This window comes from Leptonychotes weddellii, chromosome 5, assembly GCF_054177405.1.
Source record: "Leptonychotes weddellii isolate Sample4059 chromosome 5, ASM5417740v2, whole genome shotgun sequence".
Classification (NCBI taxonomy): Eukaryota; Metazoa; Chordata; class Mammalia; order Carnivora; family Phocidae; genus Leptonychotes; species Leptonychotes weddellii.
The window spans coordinates 100,020,890-100,044,557 of NC_138373.1; the positions used below are offsets into that span (position 1 = coordinate 100,020,890).

General features: G+C 43.2%; 1 protein-coding gene, 2 long non-coding RNA genes and 1 pseudogene across 13 annotated transcripts in view; 1 reads left to right on the plus strand and 3 right to left on the minus strand.

Moving 5' to 3' along the window:
* LOC102735790 (uncharacterized) overlaps window positions 1-4,442 on the minus strand; it is a 52,644-nt gene extending 48,202 nt beyond the window's left edge. For 5 of the 8 annotated variants that reach the window (XR_014145681.1, XR_014145686.1, XR_014145688.1 and 2 more), the window contains exons 1-2: window positions 4,009-4,442; window positions 646-758 (exon numbers count right to left, since the gene is read on the minus strand). This is a non-coding gene — a long non-coding RNA (uncharacterized LOC102735790). Of the gene's footprint in view, window positions 1-645; window positions 759-2,744; window positions 2,825-2,917; window positions 3,070-4,008 lie in introns of all 8 variants that reach the window. The other 3 variants (XR_014145684.1, XR_014145685.1, XR_014145687.1) reach the window with 3 other exon arrangements.
* The window catches only part of PCED1B (PC-esterase domain containing 1B), a 91,193-nt gene that overhangs the window by 147 nt on the left and 67,378 nt on the right, over window positions 1-23,668 (plus strand). Inside the window, exons 1-2 of one of the 4 annotated variants that reach the window (XM_031034369.2) lie at window positions 3,067-3,515; window positions 10,210-11,830. The exons of 1 other annotated variant lie outside the window; for it this stretch is intronic. In XM_031034369.2, coding sequence (XP_030890229.1) covers window positions 3,396-3,515; window positions 10,210-11,553 — 1,464 coding nt within the window. In that variant the 5' untranslated portion in view covers window positions 3,067-3,395 and the 3' untranslated portion in view covers window positions 11,554-11,830. Of the gene's footprint in view, window positions 1-3,066; window positions 3,516-3,876; window positions 4,025-10,209; window positions 11,831-23,668 lie in introns of those variants that run through there. 2 more of the 4 variants (XM_031034370.2, XM_031034372.2) reach the window with 2 other exon arrangements.
* LOC145721782 (uncharacterized) lies at window positions 9,024-16,751 on the minus strand. The gene is made up of 2 exons (XR_014145689.1): window positions 14,592-16,751; window positions 9,024-9,449 (listed from the first exon to the last, which is right to left on the minus strand). It is a non-coding gene; the product is annotated as an uncharacterized LOC145721782 (long non-coding RNA).
* On the minus strand, window positions 20,414-20,522 carry LOC115942914 (U2 spliceosomal RNA; annotated as a pseudogene).

The following is a 23,668-nucleotide window of genomic DNA, read 5'->3' on the forward strand; positions in this document are numbered from 1 at the left end:
TTCCAGTTTTCCCATTTTATTTTAAGCATTAACTTCACATTTCTGAGCAGCCTTTCTTAGGATCCTCTTTTCTTGGGCACTTACTATAGAGTGGAATCACCTTGCTGACGCCTTCACCCTACCCCCACTTAACTGCACAGCCCCAACGAGACAACAGTTATTTTGTAATGAGAAGGATTTGTGATTGGTAAACTACTCTATCTCTAAAAACCTACAGTAAAGAGAGACAGACAGTTGTGAACAGGGGAAAGGATGTGAAGCATCTGTTGTCTGTGCAATCTTGTATGTTGTGGTTGACCACAAAGGCTTGGCATCAGCTCTGACTCCCAGCTCTGCTTTTTATAAAATAGATGACCTTGGGCGGATGACTCAATCTTCCAAACTTAATTTTTCGAATGTATAAAATGGAGAAAAAGAAAATACCGATGTCATAGGGTTCTTAAGAGGAACGAACAGATAGCTGAAACACGTAACACACTGGTGACGTGGATACTAAACATTACTGAATAACAAGGGAACTTAGCATTTCTAAATAATAAATGTAAGGCCTTCAGTCAACTGGAAAGCTCTCTTAACTGGTAAAACCCATCCCTCAAACATGCTGAGGTGAGTTCAGACATTCCTTTCTCCAGCTGAGCTCCTCACCTCTCAGACCTTGCCCCCCTTCTGGTTCCAAGCCATAGGGTTTGGGACTGGCGAAATCCTCAGTCCTGCTGCCAACGCACAGAGCAGTGGGAACGCAGGTCTTCCAGATCCTTCTACAACATAGTGCAGGCAGGGAGAGGGCAGACAGAGACTGACTCTTAGAATCCCATTTTTACATTCAAAACCTATTTTTCCCCAGAGAAACACTATTGCACTTAGCATTCAGATACTACACTGTTAATAAGAATAACAGCAATGATAAAAGAATATCCATTTTAAGAGCTCTTTCGTGTAATCTCCTTGGAGGAGCATCGGAAGCCATTTCTCCCATTTAAATGCTGAGGTAAGCATCTCGCACAGAGATGAAGTGAGCTCTGGAGGTGGCGAAACCCCAGCCAGCCGACCTAGCCTCATGTTCACATCACCCGTTCAATTGGCTTTTGTGACCATTCCTGGAGACAGAATTTTCAGAATCCAACCTGTCCATCAGTTGAAAACCACTTAGTCATTATGGGCTCCCCCTCACCCTTCCTTTTCAACCGTGGGAACTTTTTATTCAACCACCACTTAGAATCTGGAGTAGTCAGCAGAAGTCCAAAAAACATTGAGGCACAAGGAGAGCTTTGGCACAGACCTGACCTTTCCACTGACCCACTAGGAGGAATAGTTAACTACCAGTGACGCAAGCCCAACTAAGTGAACTTCAAACCCACTCCGTTTCCTCAGGGGAAAAACTTACAGCTGTGTACAAAACATGGCTTTGTTTTGTTTTTCAACAGAGAATGAAAAGGAAAACGATATGCAAATATTTTTTTTTTTTCTAGATAAGGCTATTTTTTCCTCTCCATCTCAACTAGTATTTATAGCTGGGGTTAAAAGCTCAGGCTCTGGAGCCATATTTCCTCCTAAAGAAACAAAACAATATCTTAAGCTGATCTCGTCCATCAGAAGATTCATTGGCAATGACAGACCAGTTCTGCCATTTGCTAGCTGGACAGCCTTGGGTGATGGACATAACCTCTCCAAGCCTCAGTGTCCTTATCCATACAGTGGCGAATATGAGAGTTTCTACCTCACCAGGCTATGCGCAGAGAGAAGGCCTGGCACATAGTAACTGCTCGGTGAATGCTAACCATTATGCAGAAGACACTAGCTGCAAGGGGTAGAAGGATGGGTGAGACCCACTTCTGCCATCCAGGCATAACTATATCCAGGACTAGGATAAACTGGGGTGGAACGGCACATGGGCAGTTAATCATCGTACAAAATAGAACCAAGTGCTCACTCAGGGCAGCCATCAGAAGAAGCAGGTTTTTCTGTCTGGGGGAAAAAAGGGAGACCTTTAGACAGACCTGCGTTTGAAACTGGATCTTAAGGCAGAAACAGAATTTCAGTGGGTTAGGGAACATTGATCCTGAACCACAGAGCAAACATAAAGAGGTGAGAAAAAACTCCCTTGGGACACATGGGCTCCAAAATTCATCCACAGGCGTTCGGGAGCTGCACAGGAGGAAGGGTCACCTCCTAGGTTAAAAAACAGAGTTTCTAAATACAAAATGTTGGGAGTTATGCTAGCATACTAAACGAAAATAAAGACACGAAAATCAAAACCCTAGATGATCACGTAGTAGGTGAGAAAACACAAAATAACAACCAGACCCTTTTAGAAGTCTTTCAAAGTGAAGACACACTTCCTTAAGATTTAAGAGTAATTTATGGAAAGTAAAAAAGTTCATCATAAAATCTATTAAAACAGAGGTAAAATTGGTCACTGTGCTCAGCTTCCCAAAATACATTGCAACATCCTCCTCCCTAAAGCATAGCCTCAAGGATTACATCTTATTTTTTAATGCCAAGAAATAGTTGAACTGTTCTCCATCCAGGCCATCATTCAAGGATTTTGAGGGAGGTTTTTAGGAATAATGGAAGCAGCCAGGGTCACGAACCATAAAAAAATGCCTTGATCCAAGCATTTCAGAAGCAGAGGTTATTTCCACCTGGTTATCCCCAACCAATGTGGCACGCATAAATTATATAGCAGCTCTCAGAAAACGCACAGCAAGAATATGCTGCCGTCCCCACAGATGATCGATTTTTACCTTTAGGAAGATTGTCCAAAGGTCACAAGAGAATTATCTTAGGAATTCAGCCACAGTTTGATAGTAGGATAAATGGGCGTCTAGAGAATTTGAAAGTGATAAGAGGCCCACACAGACGGTTTACTCCTTGCCCCCTCCCCCTTCCCATCCCCTGGGAACTTTACTCTACTCACCTGAATACCCTGAAGCTCAGGAGACAAGTTTGGGCTGACTAAATTTATTGAGCACTTAAAAATGTGGCAGACCTCACGCCAATGACTTTGTTCACGTAACCCTCACTTCTTAAAAAATTCATAGTATTATTCTAGTTTTGTTGATGAGTGTTCTGAAGTGCAAAAAAAAATTTACTTAAGCTGCCCGGGGTCGCAGAGGCGAGTCAGCGGCGGAACCGGATATAAACCCAGGGGGCTGACTCCAGGCCCCCCTCTGAGCCACTGGGCTTCGCCACAATACAGGAGTCATCTGCATACAAATGGTGATTGATAAGAAGACCCGAATAATTTGTTTCCATCCAAAGTGGGACTTTTTTTGGTGTGTGTGTCGTGGGGAGGTTGCCCTTAATAGTTGCGCTGGGAAAACGGGGGTAAGCCAGAACCGTGTGGGGCAAACTGAGAAGTATGATCAGCGTATTGACTGATGCCGTGAGCGTGGATGGATTTACCCCGGCAAAGAAGGTTGAAGAAAAGAAGGAGCCGGTTAGTGGGTCCTGAGAGAGACCAACAGTTGGGGAATTGCCCGAGAAAGAGTAACTCACACAGGATCGTGGGGGAGGTGAGCCGGGAGACAAGGGTGTCAGGCTCGGGCAGTTTTCCGAAGGGAGTTACCCGGGGCGCCCCGGCCCCGAAGAGCTGGGAATGCGGCTGGGGTGATAAGGCCCACGAGGTGGCCATTGACAGGGGCGGCCGGGAAATCACTGGTGATTTCCTGACCAATATTTCTCCCGTTTGGTGGAGTTGGAAGCCGCATTAAAGTAAAAGTCGTGAGTGGGAGGTGAGGACTCAGCCACAGGGCAGCGCAAACAGCTCTTGTTGAAAGTGGCCTTGAAGGGGAAGCCAAAGATAGGACTGTCCTGGAGGTGGAGTCAAAGAAGTTTCCTTTCTTTTTTAAAGCAAGAAACTAGAATGTGTTTAGTGCTTAAAGGAAGGAACCAGCCAAAGGAGAGTGAAGAAAAAGTAGAATGCATAATTATCCCCTCTCCAGGGGACATTCTGGAGCAAAGTTCCTGAGGAGGTGGAAGGGCGAGCCACCTGAGCTGAGGAGTTACCTTTACAGGCGAGGAGGTATGGCTCTGCCCCTGCCGGAGGGAGGAGAAGGGGACTGTGGACTAGAAGGTTCCATGGAGGGAACGGGAGCGAGGTGACGTCTGCAGGCTCGGTTTTTCTCTGAAGTCCCAGCGGGGAGGGGTGGTCCTGCCCGAGGTTTAAAGGTGCCTAAAGCACGGCCCGCTCCGTACTAGGCCCTTGAAAGACATTGCCGTGATCTCTCATCTTCACTGCTGTTCAGCGAGGTAGGTGATCTTAGCCCGTTTGGCACCAGAGGGAAACGGCGGCTCAGCACAGTGGGCAGTCAGCCCAAGAGCGCACAGCTGTTTGGGGCCAGAGTCCACGTCTGAGTTCATTGGCTCCTGGAAAGGAAAGCCAGCTCACTGCCTTTCTGTTATCTGGCAGAGTCTTCGGGGAGTAATAGGGAGTTAGCGGATGTAGTTTAAATAATGGTTTGAGATCAGAATGTGGAAGTTCGTCAAAGACTGTACATGATTGAAATCCTATTTTTGTTTATATGACTTGCTTTGATTTTTTTTTTTTTTTTTTTTTTTACTTTTAGGAGATCCTTTTGTAAAACAAGAGTTGTTATTTTTTTTTAAATGGGGCTATTTGAATAAAGGTTCCATGGTTTATCTTTCGTTTTTAGAGAAGTTACCTGCTATCAGGTATTATGAACCCCCACTTCATTCGTAAAGGATGTCACCTGCGTTTCTTTCTAAAGTCCATAGGAACATTTCCTATTAGCCTATTATTATGGGAAAAATACTTTTTTAAACTTGATAATTTTCACTCTTCAAGTGTGTGAAATCCCTCCGTGGATATTTTATTGCGAAAGAATCACAGATTTAAGATGGTGGCCCTGTAGGGATGGTGATGATACAAGTTGATTAGTTCTGCAGGGATTCCTGCCTCCACGAGGAAAACTTGTGGTTAAAATGGAACCCACTTTGAAACCCACTAGTTTCAGTTTTCCATTTACATCACGTGTGTTTGAGATGTTAGATGTGGTGAGGACTCACTGAATAGCCAAGTTAGAAATATGGGCCATATGGTAGGGTTAGGTGATACAGGGGTGGAGTAGAGGAACCCTGACGTAGTTGGTGGGTGTGTGAGTCAAATTTGCAGAATGACAACTGTCAGAGCCCCAGGTAGACACAGGTGTTCTCTAAATTTTTGCTCAATTAATTAATGGGCTGCAGAGTTGAGGCCTCTTTTAGAGGTGAGGTTATTTGGAGTGGGGGGGATTAGACTCAGACTTTCTCCTGGCTGATAGTTGCAAATAATTTGCATTATGTACCATAGCATCTCACAGTACTTTTATGTGTTTTTTAAAATTTACTCCTAAAACCACTTTTTAAAATAGTAGGCCTGCATTATATCCCCCTTCTTTGTGTTATACAGAAGAGTGTGTTAACTGATTTGGCCCAGAGCAAAAGATGAATGTCTTGAGAACCAGCAAATCTCAGGCCATTCGTTAAGCTTTCCCAAAGAGAAGTTTGAATTGTTTTTCTTCTTTGAAAACCTTATTATATGGCCTGCAGTTTAATTTTTGACAAGTTTAAAGCCCACTTAGAAAACTAATTAAATGCCAAGACCTTGAGGTGAATTCCTGAAAAATAATTGTATTTGTACAAGATGGTACAAATATCTAGTCCATTAAGTGTAAGGGGATCTTGGAAAGTTCAAAACATTAATTTGATTACCAAAATGCAGTTAGAAGGAAATGAACTATTTATATTCCCGGGATAATGTTGCATTAAGATGGTTAGTCTTATGCAAGAAACTTTTAAACTAGTTACAAGTACTTCCTACCACTAATCAAAACAACATCCCAATCGTTAGTAACCACCTCTGATTTAAGACCTCACTGCAGGGTCTCTAGAGCAGCTGACCTATTTCTGTGTCTGTCTTCCTGTAACTAAAGATCAGTAAGAAAAGAAAAAAAAAAATTAACCTAATTTCTACAACACATTGATTAGTGAAAAGCAAATGTTACATGTTTGGTTTGTGATAGTTATACAGCAATAGTCAATGATTTATAAGTCATGGCTTATGGAGCTATTAAAAAATTAATTACCCCCAAACAAAAATCTAAGCAAAATTCTTGAAAGTCATTTATTACAGTAGTAGCCATTATTAATTCATGTTTCTGTCAGAGCTTTAGTCAAAGTCCAAATAGAAAGCGTGGAACTAACTTAAAATTATGATTTCAGGAATCATCATGAAACTCTTTTTTTTTTTAAAAAAGGGTGTTAATTTGAGGTTGGAATCACAGATTGCAAGGATCACCGGTATACCTCCTCCCTCCCTCTTGACTCCTCCAGCTGGCTTTGGTGCTTCATTTGCATACATCCTTTGTAGCTGCTAGCACCTTCTTCAGTATTTGCCTCTTACTGTCCATTTCCTTGCTGCAGCTCTTGAGAGAAGAGACTGCCTTTTTACACGTAGTCCTTCCACCTAGTTCAGTATCCGGTTCGCGATGATCTTTCCCGAATGAGTGCATGAGTTACTCTTATCTATAAAATAGCTACCAAAACAAATAGGTGACTTGAGCAAATTTGAAGCAAAAAAAGAAGCCTACTTTCAAAAGACCAGTAATCTGTTTTCAAATCCCCCTTTTGTTTCATTTTTTGGAAATCAAAAGAGCTTTGAAAATGGAACTTACCAACGTTTCTTTTAGATTTAGCTCTTAATTATTCTTCATTCACCATCCCCCCCCCCCCCCCAAAAAAAGTCACTTTGTTTTTGTTAGGTTTTGTTTTTAAGTGCTTGGTATCTTAGTTTAAAGGATTCTTTCCCAGGGCGATAGTCCTGCGGGGCGGGGGTCTGATTTGTTAATCCTGTTACAGTCGTGGTGCTCTTTATCAAGAATTTCATGAATTTCCTTTCAGTTTAACTTCTAACTAGAGTGTTCTTTCCAGTCATTTCCTCCTCCCTTCTTTTCCACAGTCTGATCTGCTCGCCTGTTCCACCTCAGAAGAACAGTGAGAAATTCCTAGGGAGACATTTTTGCCCAGTTTTGACTCTGGGCTCTTGGAGCAGCATGTGGGTGGGTTAAGCTCACTGGTGGGGACACAGGGCAGCCAGGATTCCTCAAACACTGGGAGTCTGTGGAATTGTGTTTTGGTTATTCTAAAATCCAGGTCACTTTTTTTGCATGTCTCTTGGTAGAGATCAAGGTATGGGATGAAATATGTATACTGTCACTCACAGGCCCCCGCTTCCCGCCCCCAGTACACATAAACCACCTCTCCTGGGCAGGCAGAGGAAATGGTTGCCTGCCTGCCACACACCAAAGCACTCTTCTATCTTGTCTTCAAATATCTCCCTGACAGGAGCCAAGCTTTTCGATTCAGACCAGCCTGCAGGGCATTCTGCTATAAAGGATGTCTCTGCTGTAAAGGATGTCTCCCTACAGAGACAGACTTTGGCGTCGGTGGTTTTGAATTTTAGCTCCATCACATTGATATCCTTCTCTATAAAATGGAAATAATAAAGATTGTGTCACAAATAGGATTACATTTGTAAAGCACCTGGCATCCAGTAGCCACTCAACAAACATTAGTTTTGCTTTATTCAAAATCTTTCACTCGGATCGTCTCATTCGATCATCACAGAACCCTGCTAGACAAACAGGGCAAACATTGTAAGTCCTCCTCCTCCTTTTATAGATGATTAACCCGGTGTTTTGAAACTTGCTCAGTAATTAGAATAACTAACCCTTATCCATGCTTATTACTTGCCAAGCATTGTTCTAACCATTTTACATTTAGTCCTCGCGTGAAATCTGTGAAGTGGACACTCAAAGTCCCATTTTACAGATGAGGAAAATTGAGGCAGAGAAAGGCTAAGTAAGTGGCAAATAGAATAGTTGGGATTCACACCCAAGTACTGTTGCTCCAAAAGCAGTGCTCTTCAAGGGTATACTTCAGTGCCTCTATTTCCCACAGCTTTTAAGTAGTGGATTGGACTCCCACTTGTGAGTCCCAGTCTAGAGCACTTCACACCCAGACAAGGAACGCACTGGGCCCAGCAAACAAAGTACCCTGCCTGGAGAGCCACCAGGTTATCAGATCTGCCCACCCATCGCAGGGAGAGAACTCTAATGGAAGGGGATGGTGTTCAATATCATATACGGGACGAGACCCACTATGGGAGCAGAGTGCCAGCCCAGAGAGAGCGTCATGAGAAACTCTGGGAGGAGGTTTCCCCCTTCACTTTGTACTTTGGAGCCTGGGGTCTAGGGCAGGGGGGTACTGTTTGTTCACAAAGACCCTGAAAGTCCGCAGCACCTGTTCCTTCTATGTTCATGGCACTTAGCACTCTATCTGCTCCTGAAGGGCATGACCAGGTTTTACTCATTTTTATATCCCCTCTGTGGAGCACTGAGTAGACACTTAAAGTGTGAGAAATGATTGCAAACAAAGGAACGTGCCTGAGCCCCAAAGGGATCTGGAGTTTGCTTAAGGTTTTATTTTGTTGTACCACAATGAGCTCTATCCTTTTTCTTTCTGATAACAAAATCATGTAAATGAAGATTCTTTGGGGAAAAATAAGCCAATATTTTCAACTGTTCTCTTAGGGCAACTCTTACAGACTACCCATTTTCATGTTTTTATTTTTGTGCTTGTACCCATTTAAAACCACAAATAGTATAGCTTTTAAAAACTGTGTAATTTAATAGTAGCTATCCACCCACCCCTATTAAAATGCTTACTGATGCATAAAAGCCTACGAATATCAAGCCACAATGGATTTTGTTGGCTTCTGTGTAAGTGTATGAAGTGGATGCCATGTTCCTCCCCATCTGAAATCTGTTGGTAATATTGAAGTGTGTTGTTACCTTTTATTCATTAATGGATATGGTTGTAAATGACAGCTTGAAAATAAACTGAAGTTTTGAAGATGAGTTTCACAACTCTTAACATTTTATGCAATGTGCTCAGGAGGAAAAACTTTTCCTCTACCCTGTTATGTTCAGTGTCGGCACCCTGTGAATTAAACAAAGACAGGTTAAAGGAGAAATAGCATACAATTTTTATTAATATTTATGTGCACAGGAGTTCACAGAATAGAAACTCAAAAAAGCAGATTCAGGGGCTTATATACCATTTTAATAAAGGAAAAGGGGTTTGGGTTTCATGGGATGATGAAATGTGGGGACAACTCAGAAGTATATGAAGGTACTAATGGAAAATCGGGGCTATTTTTCTGTAAAGTCGGTTTATGAAAACTCATCTTGGTGTTGACAGTTCCCTATCTTCTTCCTTGACTCTTCTCTTCCTGGTGGGGGAAGGAGCACCTGCCTCAAAAGGAAATTTATACACTGCTTTTAGGCCGGGAACTCTTCCTGTGTCTGTTGATTCTTGGTTGCCTTCAGCTCAAAATAATCCTTATGCCAAAATGGCATATTTGGGGCTGGCATATTCTGATCGTCTTCCTATGGAAAGCAAAGAATATTATAGCTGTAACATGTGAATTATTTCCAGTGTTACTGCCCTTTTTTACAAGTCCTGTTCATGACCCGAGTTGAAGGCAGATGCTTAACCGACTGAGCCACCCAGGGACCCCATACTTTTCCTCTGTTGTTTGTTACATTTCACTGAATTCTTTTTATTAAAAGAAACATACAATTATACAAAGTATATTTACAAAAAAGGAGGGAAGGCAAGCCATCCATAATCCTACATTTCTCTTAAAAGCTATGTTTTTGCATATTTTCTTTCCATGTTATCTATTTCCTATAGTTTCAGCGACATAGGGCTCACATGTGACATGTAACTTCTTCAGTTTAACATATCGCAGCATTCTGGGCGTTCTTGCTCATTCACAGTCCTCATTGTTAAGCAGCTGCAAAGTCTGCCTCCCCGTTCTCCAGGGTCAGACACCTGAGCTGCCTTCCCAGGGCCAGTTTCTCCTCCAGCCAGGGGAGGGCCTGTGGGGTTGGCCGCTTCTGACCTGGTGGAACTTGGGCCTCCCAAGAGCCACGGGGCAGGGGTTCACAGGTCAAGGTGAGGCCCGGCCAAGCAGGGCTTATGGCTCCTCCGACTCCCTCCTTGCTCTCTTCCCACTCCCAGGCTTAAGGGCGTGGACTTCCCAGGCCAACCCTCCGTCCCCTTCCCCGAGGCTTGCCCACACCGAGAGCCTTCCGGGGAGGGGGGGTAGGGGTCGCTCCCAGCCACTCTCTCCTTCTGTCCTAGCAATCTGAAGACCTGCCGCACGTAAAGGAAAGACCTAGGCCGCGCGCCCTGGGCGTCATGGTCCACCTGCAGGCCTCTGAAGTGCAGCAGCTGCTCCACAACAAGTTCGTGGTCATCCTGGGAGACTCGGTCCAGAGGGCCGTGTACAAGGACCTGGTGCTCCTGCTGCAGAAGGACTGCCTGCTCACTACCAACCAGCTCAAGGCCAAGGGGGAGGAGACCTTCGAAAAGGACGAGCTGGTGGACGGAGGCCAGATGGGCCCCATGCACAATGGCATCCAGTACCGGGAGGTCCGCCAGTTCTGCGACGACCACCACCTGGTGCGCTTCTACTTCCTCACGCGCGTGTACTCCCCCTACCTGGAGGCCATCCTGCAAGAGCTGCAGTCCAGCGAGCACGGCCTCCCGGATGTGATCATCATGAACTCCTGCCTCTGGGACCTCTCCAGGTACGGCCCGGGCTCCTGGTGGAGCTACCTGAAGAACCTGGAGAGCGTGTTCGGGCTCCTGGGCCAGGTGCTGCCCGAGTCGTGCCTCCTGGTGTGGAACACAGCCATGCCCGTGGGCAAGCAGATCACCGCGGGCTTCCTGCAGCACAAGCAGCAGCCCGGGGATGACTCCCTGAGAGCCCGAGTCATCGAAGCCAACTTCTACAGCTCTACCGAGGCGAAGAAACACGGCTTCGACGTGCTGGACTTGCACTTCCACTTCCGCCACGCGGAGCAGCACCTGCAGCGCGACGGCGTGCACTGGGACGAGCGCGCGCACCGCCACCTCTCGCAGCTGCTGCTGGCGCACGTGGCGGACGCCTGGGGCGTGGAGCTGCCGCGGCGCGCCCGCGTGGCCACGTGGATCAGGGAAGGACCCGGCGCGGCAGGTGAGAGGCCGCGGCAGCCCAACAGAGACCCGCGGGCCTGGCCGCCTCCCAGGGGCAGCCCCCTCCTCCCGAGTCCCCCTCTGCCCCCGCCCCCGCCTCCCCGCCTGCCCTTGCCCCCACATCCTCGTCCCTTTCCTTTTCAGCAGGTGATGCCGCGGGTCCTGTTCTGTCCCCAAGATACGTATTTTTCCTCAGACCAGCCTTCCCAGTCGGATCAGTTCTCCTCCAACTATTTCTATTCAGACGTCCCCTCCCCTACCCAGACAGGATTTGCCTCCGAAGATGACTTTATGATTGACCCTCAGCCATCCGTGCTCCCTTTCGCCATGCCCCATCTGCGGCGAGCCCCGGTGGTCCATAGGGGTTTCCCCCGGCACTCACCTCGCGGCCCCTACGGGCCCTGGGGCCGGCGGCCGAGATCTCCCAGGAGACCGGCCCATTCCCGCCCACAGCCAAGGCCTCAATAGACCCTCCTCCTGTTCATGGACTGGACAGATCCTCTGACTCTCCCGAAACCGACTGACCTTGTTAACTTAAGCCTTTGATCCGTGCTTGGACTTCTTTTCGGTCACTGCTGTCACCGATAATGGCAGGGAAGGGCAATCCCCTCCATTTTTGTCGGCTCTGGCCTCTTCCTCTATTCTCTGGGGGTGACCAAGCATTTTTCCCGCCTCCCCACCCCCTATCCTGTCTGTCTTTTTTGTAAACAGAAAATGGAAATAAAGAAGTTGTTTCAGGAAAGTAGTTGTGGGGTTTGGGTGTGTCTATATTTAATGGTGCCTCTCCCTTCCATGAAGAAGACAAAGCAAGGACAGTATCTGCTGACCGTTTATGGCATCTACTTGATAAACCACTCGAAGTGGAATTTGGCTAACATCGTTCTGAAGTTCTCCATAAGATGGACCTGAGTCCTTACCAATAAACAGAAGAGCTTTAACTTTTTGTGATCCTATTTTCCAGAGATTCTCAAAGAGTCATCGAATTTTAAAACTGGGAAAGCTAAATAAATAATATTTAACTGACACAAACAAGGCAACAAGCTAAGAGAGGTGAGTGACTTGTCCTAGGTCACACACAAAAATCCCTCTTCCACTAGTCTTTCCTAGTTTTCCTAGTTTCTGACTAACATGAACTTTCAAACCAGGGGGACTGCTTGCTACCACAGCAATGTCACACCAAGAAGGAGCGTTTACCAAACATGGTCTCTCTATGAAAATGATGGTGCAAACAGCTATAGCTCCGTAACTCCAGAAGCTCACTGGTTAGATGCACAATGTATGTAAAGTAGAGTGCACGGCATGCTCGTGATTTTGTGATTTCTTGGAATAGTCTTGAGTTTTGGACTTGAGAAAATTAGAAAAAAGTAAGGTGCACTCAGTGATGGTGTCTATCACCATTACAAATGAAACTACTGGTCAGAAGGGACCACCCAGGGCACAGCTCTGACAGACGGCCATGACCATCTCTTTGCTGTTTTATGGAAATGTGAACATCAGGAAGACTTTATATGCTAGGGTCTTTATCACCCTAGACTCGTGAAATGTTAATACTTGTATAAAATCGTCGAAACAGGACCTGACTAATGTCTGAATGGTAGATTATTTCATTGGATTGATTTAACTGGTTTGTAAGTCCTCAACTGGACCATTCCTGAAGTTGACAGTAAGTGTCAGGAAATGTTATCCTGTAAAAAAATGAAAGTCATGAAATCACAAAAAAATAGATGAGATCAGCTCTCTATAGGAGAAATACACAGCAGCTTTTAATCTACTAAAAAACCATAAAATTTGTGAAGAATAAGACCGTCTTACTTAACTTTGTGTCTCATATCCTACTGCAATGTATAGCATTTAGTACTGAATAATGTTTCTTGAATGAATCTGAGTGAATGAAGAGTTCTTGGTGACACTGTGACCCAAGAATCTGAGGAGATACTATATATACATGGACATTGAGTCATTGTAGCATATCTAAAGGAATATTGCTGAAACAGCTGGATGACAACCATCAAGGACTCAAGAAAGGTGGTACCTGCAAGGCAGAATTTGCCAGAACGTCCCAGCAAAATCAGGAGAGGGAGCACCTGTCTAACTAACGTCAGTGTTCTAATCCCAGGTAGGAGGTGAATGCACCAGGCTGTGAGATTTGGTAACATCAGCCCTCAAGATAAACCCGTTGCCTCATTCTGACTTTACGCTTCCCAAGCAAGACAAAGCAGTGCTTAGGGGCTGATCTGAGTAAGCAGACTCTAGTATTTATATTTTCATGAATAAACCAATAAATCAGTGGTGTGATTTATGAGTTAGGCTAGTGTGTATTATTCCTCTTTAATCTGATCACGCCAGATGAGGCAAGGAAAATGAGTTCTTAGAGATAAGAGTACTGAGGACCAGACACTGAATGAGGAATCCACTATCTTATATTAGGGATTGAATTGCACCAATCACTTAATGATCCTGTTTCTTTCAGATGGGGAGGGGTGCAGGTAGACTCAGACAGGGACAGTCTTTTCCTGCACAGGTGTATTAATGTCCTAGGGCTGCTGTAACGATTACTACAAACTTGGTGACTTAACACATATTTATCCTCTTAGCAGTTCTGGAGCTCAAAAGTCCAAAATTCACTACCCCCAAGCAAAATCTGTATGGGGTCTCCTGCTGTCCTACATGATCAGGCTTCCACCTGCCCCTGCAATGTCGTCTTCTGGAACTCTCTTCATTGATCTTTATGCTTTCGGCCACACTGGGCTTCTTTCTGTTCATACACAACCTGCCAACCCCTTTCATAACTCGGGTCTTTGTGCTTGCTGTTCCCTTTGCCTAGAATGTTCCACATCCCCTACTCCCTGTTTCTTTGGATATCTAACTTTTCATCCTTCCATCCCCACTTTTCAAGTCCCTTCCTAAAAGGCCTTTTAGGATCATTTCAGCTACAAGTACTGTTATGATCTATCACAGCACGCATTCTTTCCTTGTATTGCTTATCGCCCTCATTCGTGGCTCCAGTAGTTGCCTTTTAGCCCCTCCCACTAGGAAGTAAGCTCCGTAAGTGTTGTTCACTGTTGAATTCCCAATGTCTCAGCACAGTGCTTGGCAAGGAAGGTGTCCAAGTATATTTACTTCCAGATAAATGTTCAAGAACATAATTCGTGTTGTGTACTCACAAAAACATAATTTATATTAAAATTGAGCTGTATTTGATCACTTTTCTTTAGAAAATGTCTCTAGACTTGTCTCATAACGTGATCTAAGTCACTTAGGGTGGCTAACCCCCCCTGAGCCTCTTCACCCCCATAGGATTAGCCTGATAGCATCTTCGGTGCTAATTTCATACATATCCTGGCCTTTATCATCCAGCCCGGAGCTTTCCTCGCCCAGTTTTACTATTGCTACCTTGCTCCTTAAGTCAGGAAACCTAGCAATGCAATCAAACTCTTGTCTGGTAAAAAGAGCCTAAATTATTCAACAGTTATGAGAGCAATGATTGCTTTATTGTTAAGACTTACAACGCAGGGTTCATTCCGCCTCTTCTCCAGCCTCAAGAAATGATAACGCTCAAAGCTTTTTTCACTTGACTCTTCTGGAAAAAGAAAATTAAAACGGGGTAAAATTAATGTTTAAATTAACATTATCCAAGCAGCATATGAGTCTCACCTTATTCTAGAATAAGGTATACTGTTATGTCGAAGGCCAAAACTTCAAAGCTGTACCTATTTTTCCCTAAGCACAAACAAAGTAAGGCCCAGGATTTGAAAACAGACGGAATCATCTATCCGGCCATAAGTTGGGGATCAGCTCCCCCGACCCCTGCTGGCCAGGCGCAGAGCTCTTGTTCGCAGGGCCCCTGCATTGCATGATGCCTGGACCCAATGTTCATGTTATTTCCTCGAGTTGGTCACAGCGGTGGCTTCATCTCTGACAGCTTTTCATTCATGAATTCTGCAAAGGTAAGTTATTTTGAAAATTTGGGTCTTTAAGGCTCATATCGAAAGGATTTGCCATTATTTTAAACCATTTTATGCTTGTTTTTAAAACTCTGGAAACAATATCATTCCTACCACATCAAAAAAAGGCCTCTTATCACTGCTTCCTTAATGCATAGATACAGTTTTTCCACAAGATTTTACCCATTAAGCTTTAAAGAAAGAGTTCCTAAAACATGTCTCTGAGCCATCATCTGTACATGCATTCGACAGGCAAGGATACTTGGGAGGATTTGTTCTATAATTGCCCCATGTGGAAATTCACAATGACTCTTAATGGAGAAATTCTGCATGAAATGAAATTGATTAAACATGGTTAGCCTAGTATTTTCCAGATTTTTGAGCCACAGACAATTTTCATATGCATTATCTCTTAAAAACATGTTCTGGGAAATACCGTTCTAGAGAATGCTATGTAAAATCGTTGGTGTAAGTGAAAAGAAGGCTTGTTAGCGTCATTTTATATGTGAAGCTCTTTTTCAGCGGAGCATTATAATCTGCGCCCACGTATGAGCTAATATTCATTAGGTAAGCCTGGGACAAGTCTGAGATTGTTTAGTTAACCGAAGTAGGATGAAATGGACCAGGCAGGAATGATGGCTCTCTTCTTGCTCTAAGATGGGAGGTTGGAGGGGGAGAATGGGACTGTGTGGCCAGTCCAGCCTGCAGAGCAAGGCATGTCAGGGGAGGTGAGAGTCATTCCACACAGCACCTTCTGTCAGCACTTAATAACAGTCTTAGGAGCAGGCCCCAAATCTCTAAGAAGGGACCTGTCTTGGAAGAATGAGAGCACCCATGGAAGGTGCTATGGCAGAACCAGACACCCCCGATGAAGAAGAGACACCACCAGGCCATGTGGTCTGTGACGTCTAGTCTGGGCCCTGAGCAGGTGCCCTCCATCATGCTGCAGTGATGCCTCTCAGACCTGGAGGGTACCTGGCTTCTTACCTTCACTTCCCACTCTCATGTCTACATCGCATGGACTCATTTTTGATATTATATTTCATCTCAGTAATTCCATCACAGTGCCAAATGGATCCTTTTCCTACCATCCATTCCTACCTACCCGTACCATGCCCTAAGGCACTGGTTCTCAAACTTTACTTCCAGAAGCAGCGTTTCTGATTGAGTAGGTCCAGAGTGCGGCCCTAGAATCTGAATTTCTAGTAAGTTCCACACTTGGAAAACCAAAGAAACAAAAATGTAGAAAGATGCATGTAATTCCCACTTATGTAACCAAAACCTAAATTTATAACCACTGTCAATCTTTTGCCATATTTTCTTTATCCTTGTCCTAAAGTATTTTACAGGAAATTGCTTCCTGATATTTCATCCCTAAATATATTGTATTTGGGAAAGAAGGACATGTTCCTACATAACCGTAAGTTTTACATCTAACAAAACTGAAAATAGCTTGCTGATATCATGTGATACCGTTATGGACTGAATGTTTGTGTCCACCCCCCACCCCAAGTTCGTATGTTGAAACCCTATCCCGCACTGTGATTGTATTAGAAGGTGGGGCCTTTGGGAGATAATTAGGATGAGATGAGGTCAAGAGGCTGGAGCCCTCATGAATGGGATTAGGGCCCTTATAAGAGTCACAAAAGAGCTTGTTTTCTCTCTACACTCTTGGCCATGTGAGAATACAATGAAATGTGGAAAAAAGGGTTCTCACCAGAATCCAACCATGCTGGCACCTTGATCTCGAACATCTAGAGAAATTTGTATATCAATTTCTAAATTTCTATCTATAAACTTATAAATTTCCACTGTTTATAAATTTCATTTATTTTATTGTTGTAATAAATTTCTGTTGTTCATAAGCCACTGGTTTATATACCAAAGTCAATAGTACTTTGTTATACCAGCCTGAATTAAGACAAATGCCCATTCTCAAAAATGTTTTCTACAGCTATTCAAGCTGCGATCCACTAAAGAATCACACATTGCAGTGGTTATTATTGTCTCTTGAATCTCTTTTAGTCTGAAGGAGAACCCAAACACATGCTTTTTTTTTTTTTACGACATTGACTCATTGAAAAGACATGTCCTGTAGAATGTTCCACTTTGAGTTTGTCTGATTTCTGCATGATGTCATTTAATTTTTACTTTATCCCCTGTATTTCCTATAAAGTGAATGTTAGCTTCGAAGGTTTGATTAGATGCAAGTTAAACATTTTTGTTAGAATACTTCACAGGCAAGGCAATGTAGTTCACATTGTACCACAACAATAACCACCTAAGCTGGTTTCCTAGTATTCAATACTAAGATCGATCACCAAATAAAAGGTGACAGCTTAAGCCTTCATTTTTAAAGTTATATTTTTCTACTTGCAGTCAGCAAGTGTCCTGTGGGTACCACGTCAGTATTCCTATTCCTCATCAATCTTTCACTTAACGGTGTTAGCAACTGTTGATGATTCTTGCTTGAAACGGTGATTTCATTAAGGATGGAAAAGTGGTGATTTTCTAGTTTTGCCATTCCTTGTACAATTCTTAGCCAACATTCTTCTGTAAAAGAGAAATTTTTTCATCAACCGGAACTATTTGGTTACTCTAAGATACACTTCCTACAGAAAAACCTGGCCACCGTAAGATTAAGATATGACAATGGGTACAGCTGGATTGTACTCTCTCAGACTCCCCCTCCCAATCAGCTGGGGCTTTACTGACAAGGACCCAGACACAGAGGAAAAGAAATGACACTGATTATCTGAAATGTGGTTCTAGATAGAAGCTGGGTCTTTGAAACAACACAAGAACATTGATATTGACATTGGGAAATAAGCTCAGAGCTAGACGGGCAACAAGGAGATAGACCAGGTGGGGATGACTGCAGATAGAAGACAGGTGGTCTTGGTTTTGTAGATGAGAAGGAGGCAAAATCCCCTAGAAAATTCTAGAAAAACTCCAGAAAACCAACCCAACAGGCCAGTTAATAAATGAATGTTACAAGCAGAAAAATTTCCTTTGCATGTGAGTCATCTTCATTTGGGGATTGTATCTTTCCTAACTGACCAATAAATAAATTATTGCATATCAGAGTGAGGGTATATATGTATCTATGTCAATTGGCAAATGAGAGACTAGTCTTTTATTAGTTTATTGGCAAATACATATTTGTTAGCTCAAAAAAATGTTTACTTTGTATTAGGCAATACATTCCATTTACATGGTTAGAGATAAAATTTAAATAAGAAAGCCGTACTATATAATATTCAAGAAAATTGCTACTTGGGTGAATTAACTTAAGAATGCTTTACTGAGTAATTCCTTAATACCAAATTCTCAAATTTTTCCACTGAAATACCTCTAATGGTGGAGGAGATTAAGCCTCTACTCACAGGAGGTCTGCCTGACCCCAAGATCAAATTTATTTTCCACTTCCTATTAAAATATTAACTGAGGCCACCTAGGTGGCTCAGTCAGTTAAGCATCTGACTTCAGCTCAGGTCATGATCTCAGGGTCCTGGGATTGAGCCCTGCATCTGGCTCCCCACTCAGCGGGGAGTCTGCTTTTCCCTCTTCCTCTCCCTCTGCCCCTCCCCCTGCTCACACACTCTCTCTCTCTCTCTCTCTCAAATAAGTAAAATCATTAAAAAAAATTACTGAGATTCTGGGCTCAACTCCGTACAGTATCATTATTTGTTTTATATTAAAAAATAGTAATAATGCCCTTCAAAACACTGAGCAGAATCAGTGCTACAGAAATACAGGGGGATTCAGGGTCCTAATCCATAAAACTGGAGGATGAGGGCACCTATCTCATAGGACTATTACAGATATCAACTGAGTTAATATTTATAAAGTCCTTGCAACTGAGATTGGCACATAGTTGGCACTCTAAAAGTATTTGTTAAAAAAAATTAAAGATTTTTTTCAAGCTCATCCTATTGTTTTTACCTACCACCATACCTCCCAGAGTCTTAGTAACCCAGTTTGAGTGTGATTTTGATATTTAAGGCCGTAATTATGGTTGGAGTAAGAGAAGACGCAGAATGTGATCGTTTATTGGGGCTGAGTTAGAAAAGAAATCAAAGAACAGAGGGAAACGGATGCGAAGCCGGGACAGTGGCAGAGAGGAGTGGTGTCCGGGAAGGTTTATGGTGCAGCTTTCAGCAAATGTTTCAGGGCCCCAGCCCCAGGCCGCGTGCCCGGCACTGAGGACTATGGGAAACTACCCACAGCTGTCGAGATGATGTAATGCAGTGTTTCCCAGACCAGTCCCATCAAAAATAAAGTGTATGTGGCCCCAGCCTGGACGTCCACAATCAGAATCAATGGCGGTACACTCGGGGCATCAGGAGTTTTAAACACCAATTCCTTATGTAACTAGAATGTGAAAACCGTTGTTGTAAGGGATATTGCTCAAGGTTAATACCCTTTTCTCCTTACAAATACTAACTTTACAAAGAATTTTTAAAAAATATAATCTCTGAACCTTATCAAAATGGTCAGAATTGTTGGCTCGAAGAAAATGTAGTAATCATCCAGTCCAGTAATTGCTAACTCTAGTGGCATGGTAGAGTAACCCCGGGGAGTTAAACCAGCCAAAAAATCCACAGGCCCCACCCCAAAACAAGTAATTATCAGAAATCCTGGGGCAAAAACCTGGACATAAGGGTACTTAAAAGTCCTCCAAATATTTGCAACGTGCAGCCAGGATTAAGAATCATTAATCTGGCCCAACCTAATTGTGCAAATGTGGACACAGGACTTGGAAATTAAATGACTTGCCTAAGATGGTAGAGCTTTCTTCAAAAGGTAATTGTGTAAGATAGACCAGCTATGTTCTAGTGCAGTGTTTTTCAAAATAAAGGTAATGGCCCATTAGTGAATTATGAAAACAATCTAGTGCATCCTGACGGGAATTTTTTAAAAAATGAAATAGAATAGAATAAAAGACATCAGAATACATATCAAGCAGTGATGGTATTATTTCATAGTGTGTGTTCAGTGACTAGATGTTAAATGTGATTCTCATTTGGGGTTCTTGTCCAAAAAGTTGGAAAGTCCAGCTCTGGAGTTTCCTCATAATTCTAATATCTAAGGACAAAAGCTGACATCTGTGCACAGGAGGGATACCACCACCTCCTCTGCCCAGCCAGTAGCCCGCAGAGAGGGTCTGCATGTCACTGAGGTCAAGAACACAGGCTTGGAGATGCAAATACCTCCAGGTAAGTTGAGTCTGTGCCCCTTATTGGTGACGAAAGCATGTGCAAGAAGTTAAACGCGCTATGGCTCAGCTACCCAAACTGTAAAGTGAAGCCCACCTCGCAGAATTGTTGGTTTTAAATAGCACAATCTCTATAAAGCACTTGGCATAGTGTCTGGCATATAGAAAACGGTCAGTAAATCCAAATATCTAAAAAGGCACTCGTGAGCTCTCATTTCCCGACTCTGAGAAGACATGAACTACACTTGATCTTAGCCAAAAGGCCGAGAAGCGATCTGAGAAGACATGAACTAAAAATGTACTGAGATGAGGATAGTCTTTGGAGGGAAGTGTATTCCTGGGTCTGATGTTTATTTTAGAAGAACAAAAGTTTAAAAAACAGCTAAAGTAATTGCTTCAACAGGCAAAATATTAACAAGAACAATTTTCTGTTTTCACAAAACTGGAAGTTATGGCATCACAAGATACCTGCTTATCCTGGAGACAAAACATTCCAATTCTTTTTTTTTTTTTTTTTTTAAAGAATGCCTTGTCTTACAGAGTGCAAGCCAAGTGTGTAATCAGCCACTTGATGTCATAACTTAGTTTTATTCCTAGTTTCTTTCTTTCTAGAAAGATATTATTCAACATTGGCAGGAAAAAAAAAACGTTTTGCATTCTTTTCTGGTAGCATTCCTTTATCCCGAATAAAAGGAAAAATTAGGCTGTTGGCTCAAAACCTCCCTACAGTTGCTCATGGAGCCCCCATTCCTCTTTTGCTCCGATCCTTTGCATAAGCACAGACGTGTCTCAGGTACAGCTCTCCACTTTTAACATGCAGCTCCTCAATCAAGAAATAAACTCCCCCACACTCACCCATGCCTTGGCCTCCAATTTGTAAAGAGACAAAAGCTCATCTGGTCCTAAAATATAGACATGCCTGGGATATTAACATTTGTATGGCAGTTGGTAAAAAACCCGAATGCTCTTTTTCCTCTTATTCCTGTGAAAGCATATGAATGTTCTATAATGTCATGTGCATATATATATATACATATATACACACATGCATGTATGTGCATTTACACACATAAAAATGACTGATTATATAAGTTGGTAGACCATAAATGTAATGGGCTAGGCATTGTAGAGGATTTAGAGATGCATAAAAACTAGCCCTGTCATCAAGATGTTTAAAATCCAGTAGAGAAGGTAGGACATGAGCACAAATAACTCTAGTCCAGGAGAAAATGCAGCGAGAGCCAGAATAGACAGTCCAGCGCCGCAGGAGCCCAAGGGAAGAGATTCCATGCATCCAGCAGGTGCAGGGGCCTAGAGCAGAGGAGGCATCCGGGCAGCATCCTGAGAGATGGACTGGAGTCACCTCTGCTGACGTGAGGTGGTGTGTTGTCCTAATGAGGGAGACCATAAACAAGGATCCGAAAATAGACAGGAAAGCATGCCCGGGGAGGCACTGAAGAAGTCACCTTGGTCAGAGCACAGGGCCTATAAGGGAAATAGAGGTCAAGAGTTTGCGGAAAGAGGTTATGTGGTAGTTTTCTCAGCTGCTGTCACAAATTGGTGACAGCAGCTGCCCCAAACTGGTGGGTTAAGATAACAAATACATTATCTTACAATTCTGGAGGAAAGAAGTCCAAAATGGGTCTCACTGGGCTCAAATCAAAGCGTCTGCAGGACTGTATTCCTTTCCGGAGGCTCTAAAGGAGAATCCATTCTCTTGTCTTTTCCAGTTAAAAGCTGCTCCCATTCCTTGGCTCCTGGCTCCATCCATCTTCAAAGCCAGTGATGGCCGACGGCCGGTTGAGTCTTTCTCCCATCACATCCAATCCTATCACTCTGACACTAACTCCTCTGCTTCCACGTTTAAGGATCCTTGTGATGACACTGGGCCTACCTAGATAATCCAGGATAATCTCCCCATCTCAAAATCAGCAATTAGCAACCTTCATTCCTTCTGCAACCTTAATTCCCCTTTGCCATGGAAACCTAACCTATTCTTGGGTTCTGGGAAATAGGACATGGACATCTTTGGGGGGCCATTATTCTGCCTACCATAAACTTGAACCACAGATTAAAGGGCCCCGAATGTCAGGATTGTCATCCCCATTTCTCATGCTGGGGTAGAGAACACAATGTCTGTCTTCAGATGAAAGACGGTTTCTTTAAAGCAAATATTTTCTTGCTTTTAGCTGGAATTACAGCAATTCAGTATAATAGCCCAGGCTGTCTCGTACTGATTGAATGTTCCAGGTGGCACTGATAGATGACTTTGATTAATAAAATATGGGGAAATAAATTAAATATTGATAAATGCAGGTTGGTATGTTCAGTTTTTCCAAACACAGGGCCCACAGGGAGAGGAAATCATAAAGGAGGATTTCAGTACTGGAAATATTGGGAAGTACTGCCTTAAAAAATACGGCTTCTGATTATTCCAGTTGGTTCTTCCTGTAGTATAAATAGCATTCTTTCTCTACTATTGACACATCTCTAGGATTGCAGGATGAGAAGTTTGGAAAAGATTTAAAAATATAGATTTGGCAAATGCATTTCATCTTCCAACTTGCTTATGGTTTGATCAATAATTCATCCCTCAGCGTCTGTCTCTTACAGACGATCTTGTCTGTTGTCTTTATGGATGACAAATTAGGATATTAAAAAACCAAATACCTTCTTTTTAAAGCACTCAGTGTCTCAAATGAAATGCCCCAAATTTATAGCATGTAGATAACAAAAACAAATGACTTAAAGCCGTACAACAGGAAGACGGAAGAAATATCTGATAAAGCAGGAAGCACAAATGTGATAATGGAAAATCCATCTGGGTTTGGATGCAGAGCTGTTCAAATGGCTTTTATTTATTTGCTTAGCCAATTGGAAGTTTCTCCCTTTTAAAATACCATTGCAGTTAAAATGTCCTACCATGAACTACCGGAGGGTAAGATTATATAGTCAGTCATTGCACTGAGCACTGATTCCTTTCTATTCCAGCTGTTGGTATAGAATATATTTCCCCCAAATTCCTAGAGCTTGCCTTTTGAATAAAGACATGGTGTAAAGGCAGCACCAACTAGTTCTGTGGAAAGCCACATCTAGGCAGGGAGAGGGGTGTCAGTTGGGCACACGGACTGTGGCCCATGGTGCAGTTTTTGAACAAATCACGGCGAACCCTATTTGAGCACTTACTGTGCACAGGGCTTTGTAGAATTACTGATCCTCATAGCCACTCTGTGAGCCCTGCACTAGTATTAATCTTATCCCTACACTCCTAGTAACCTTCTAAAGAAACTAAGGCTTAGAGAGGTTAATTTGCTTGTCACTGCTAGTGAATGAGGGGGTAGGCAGTCAATCCCTGGGCTATTTTTTTTTTTTTTAAACACAAATGTAGTCATTTCACTCCCCTGCTTTATAACATTATCTC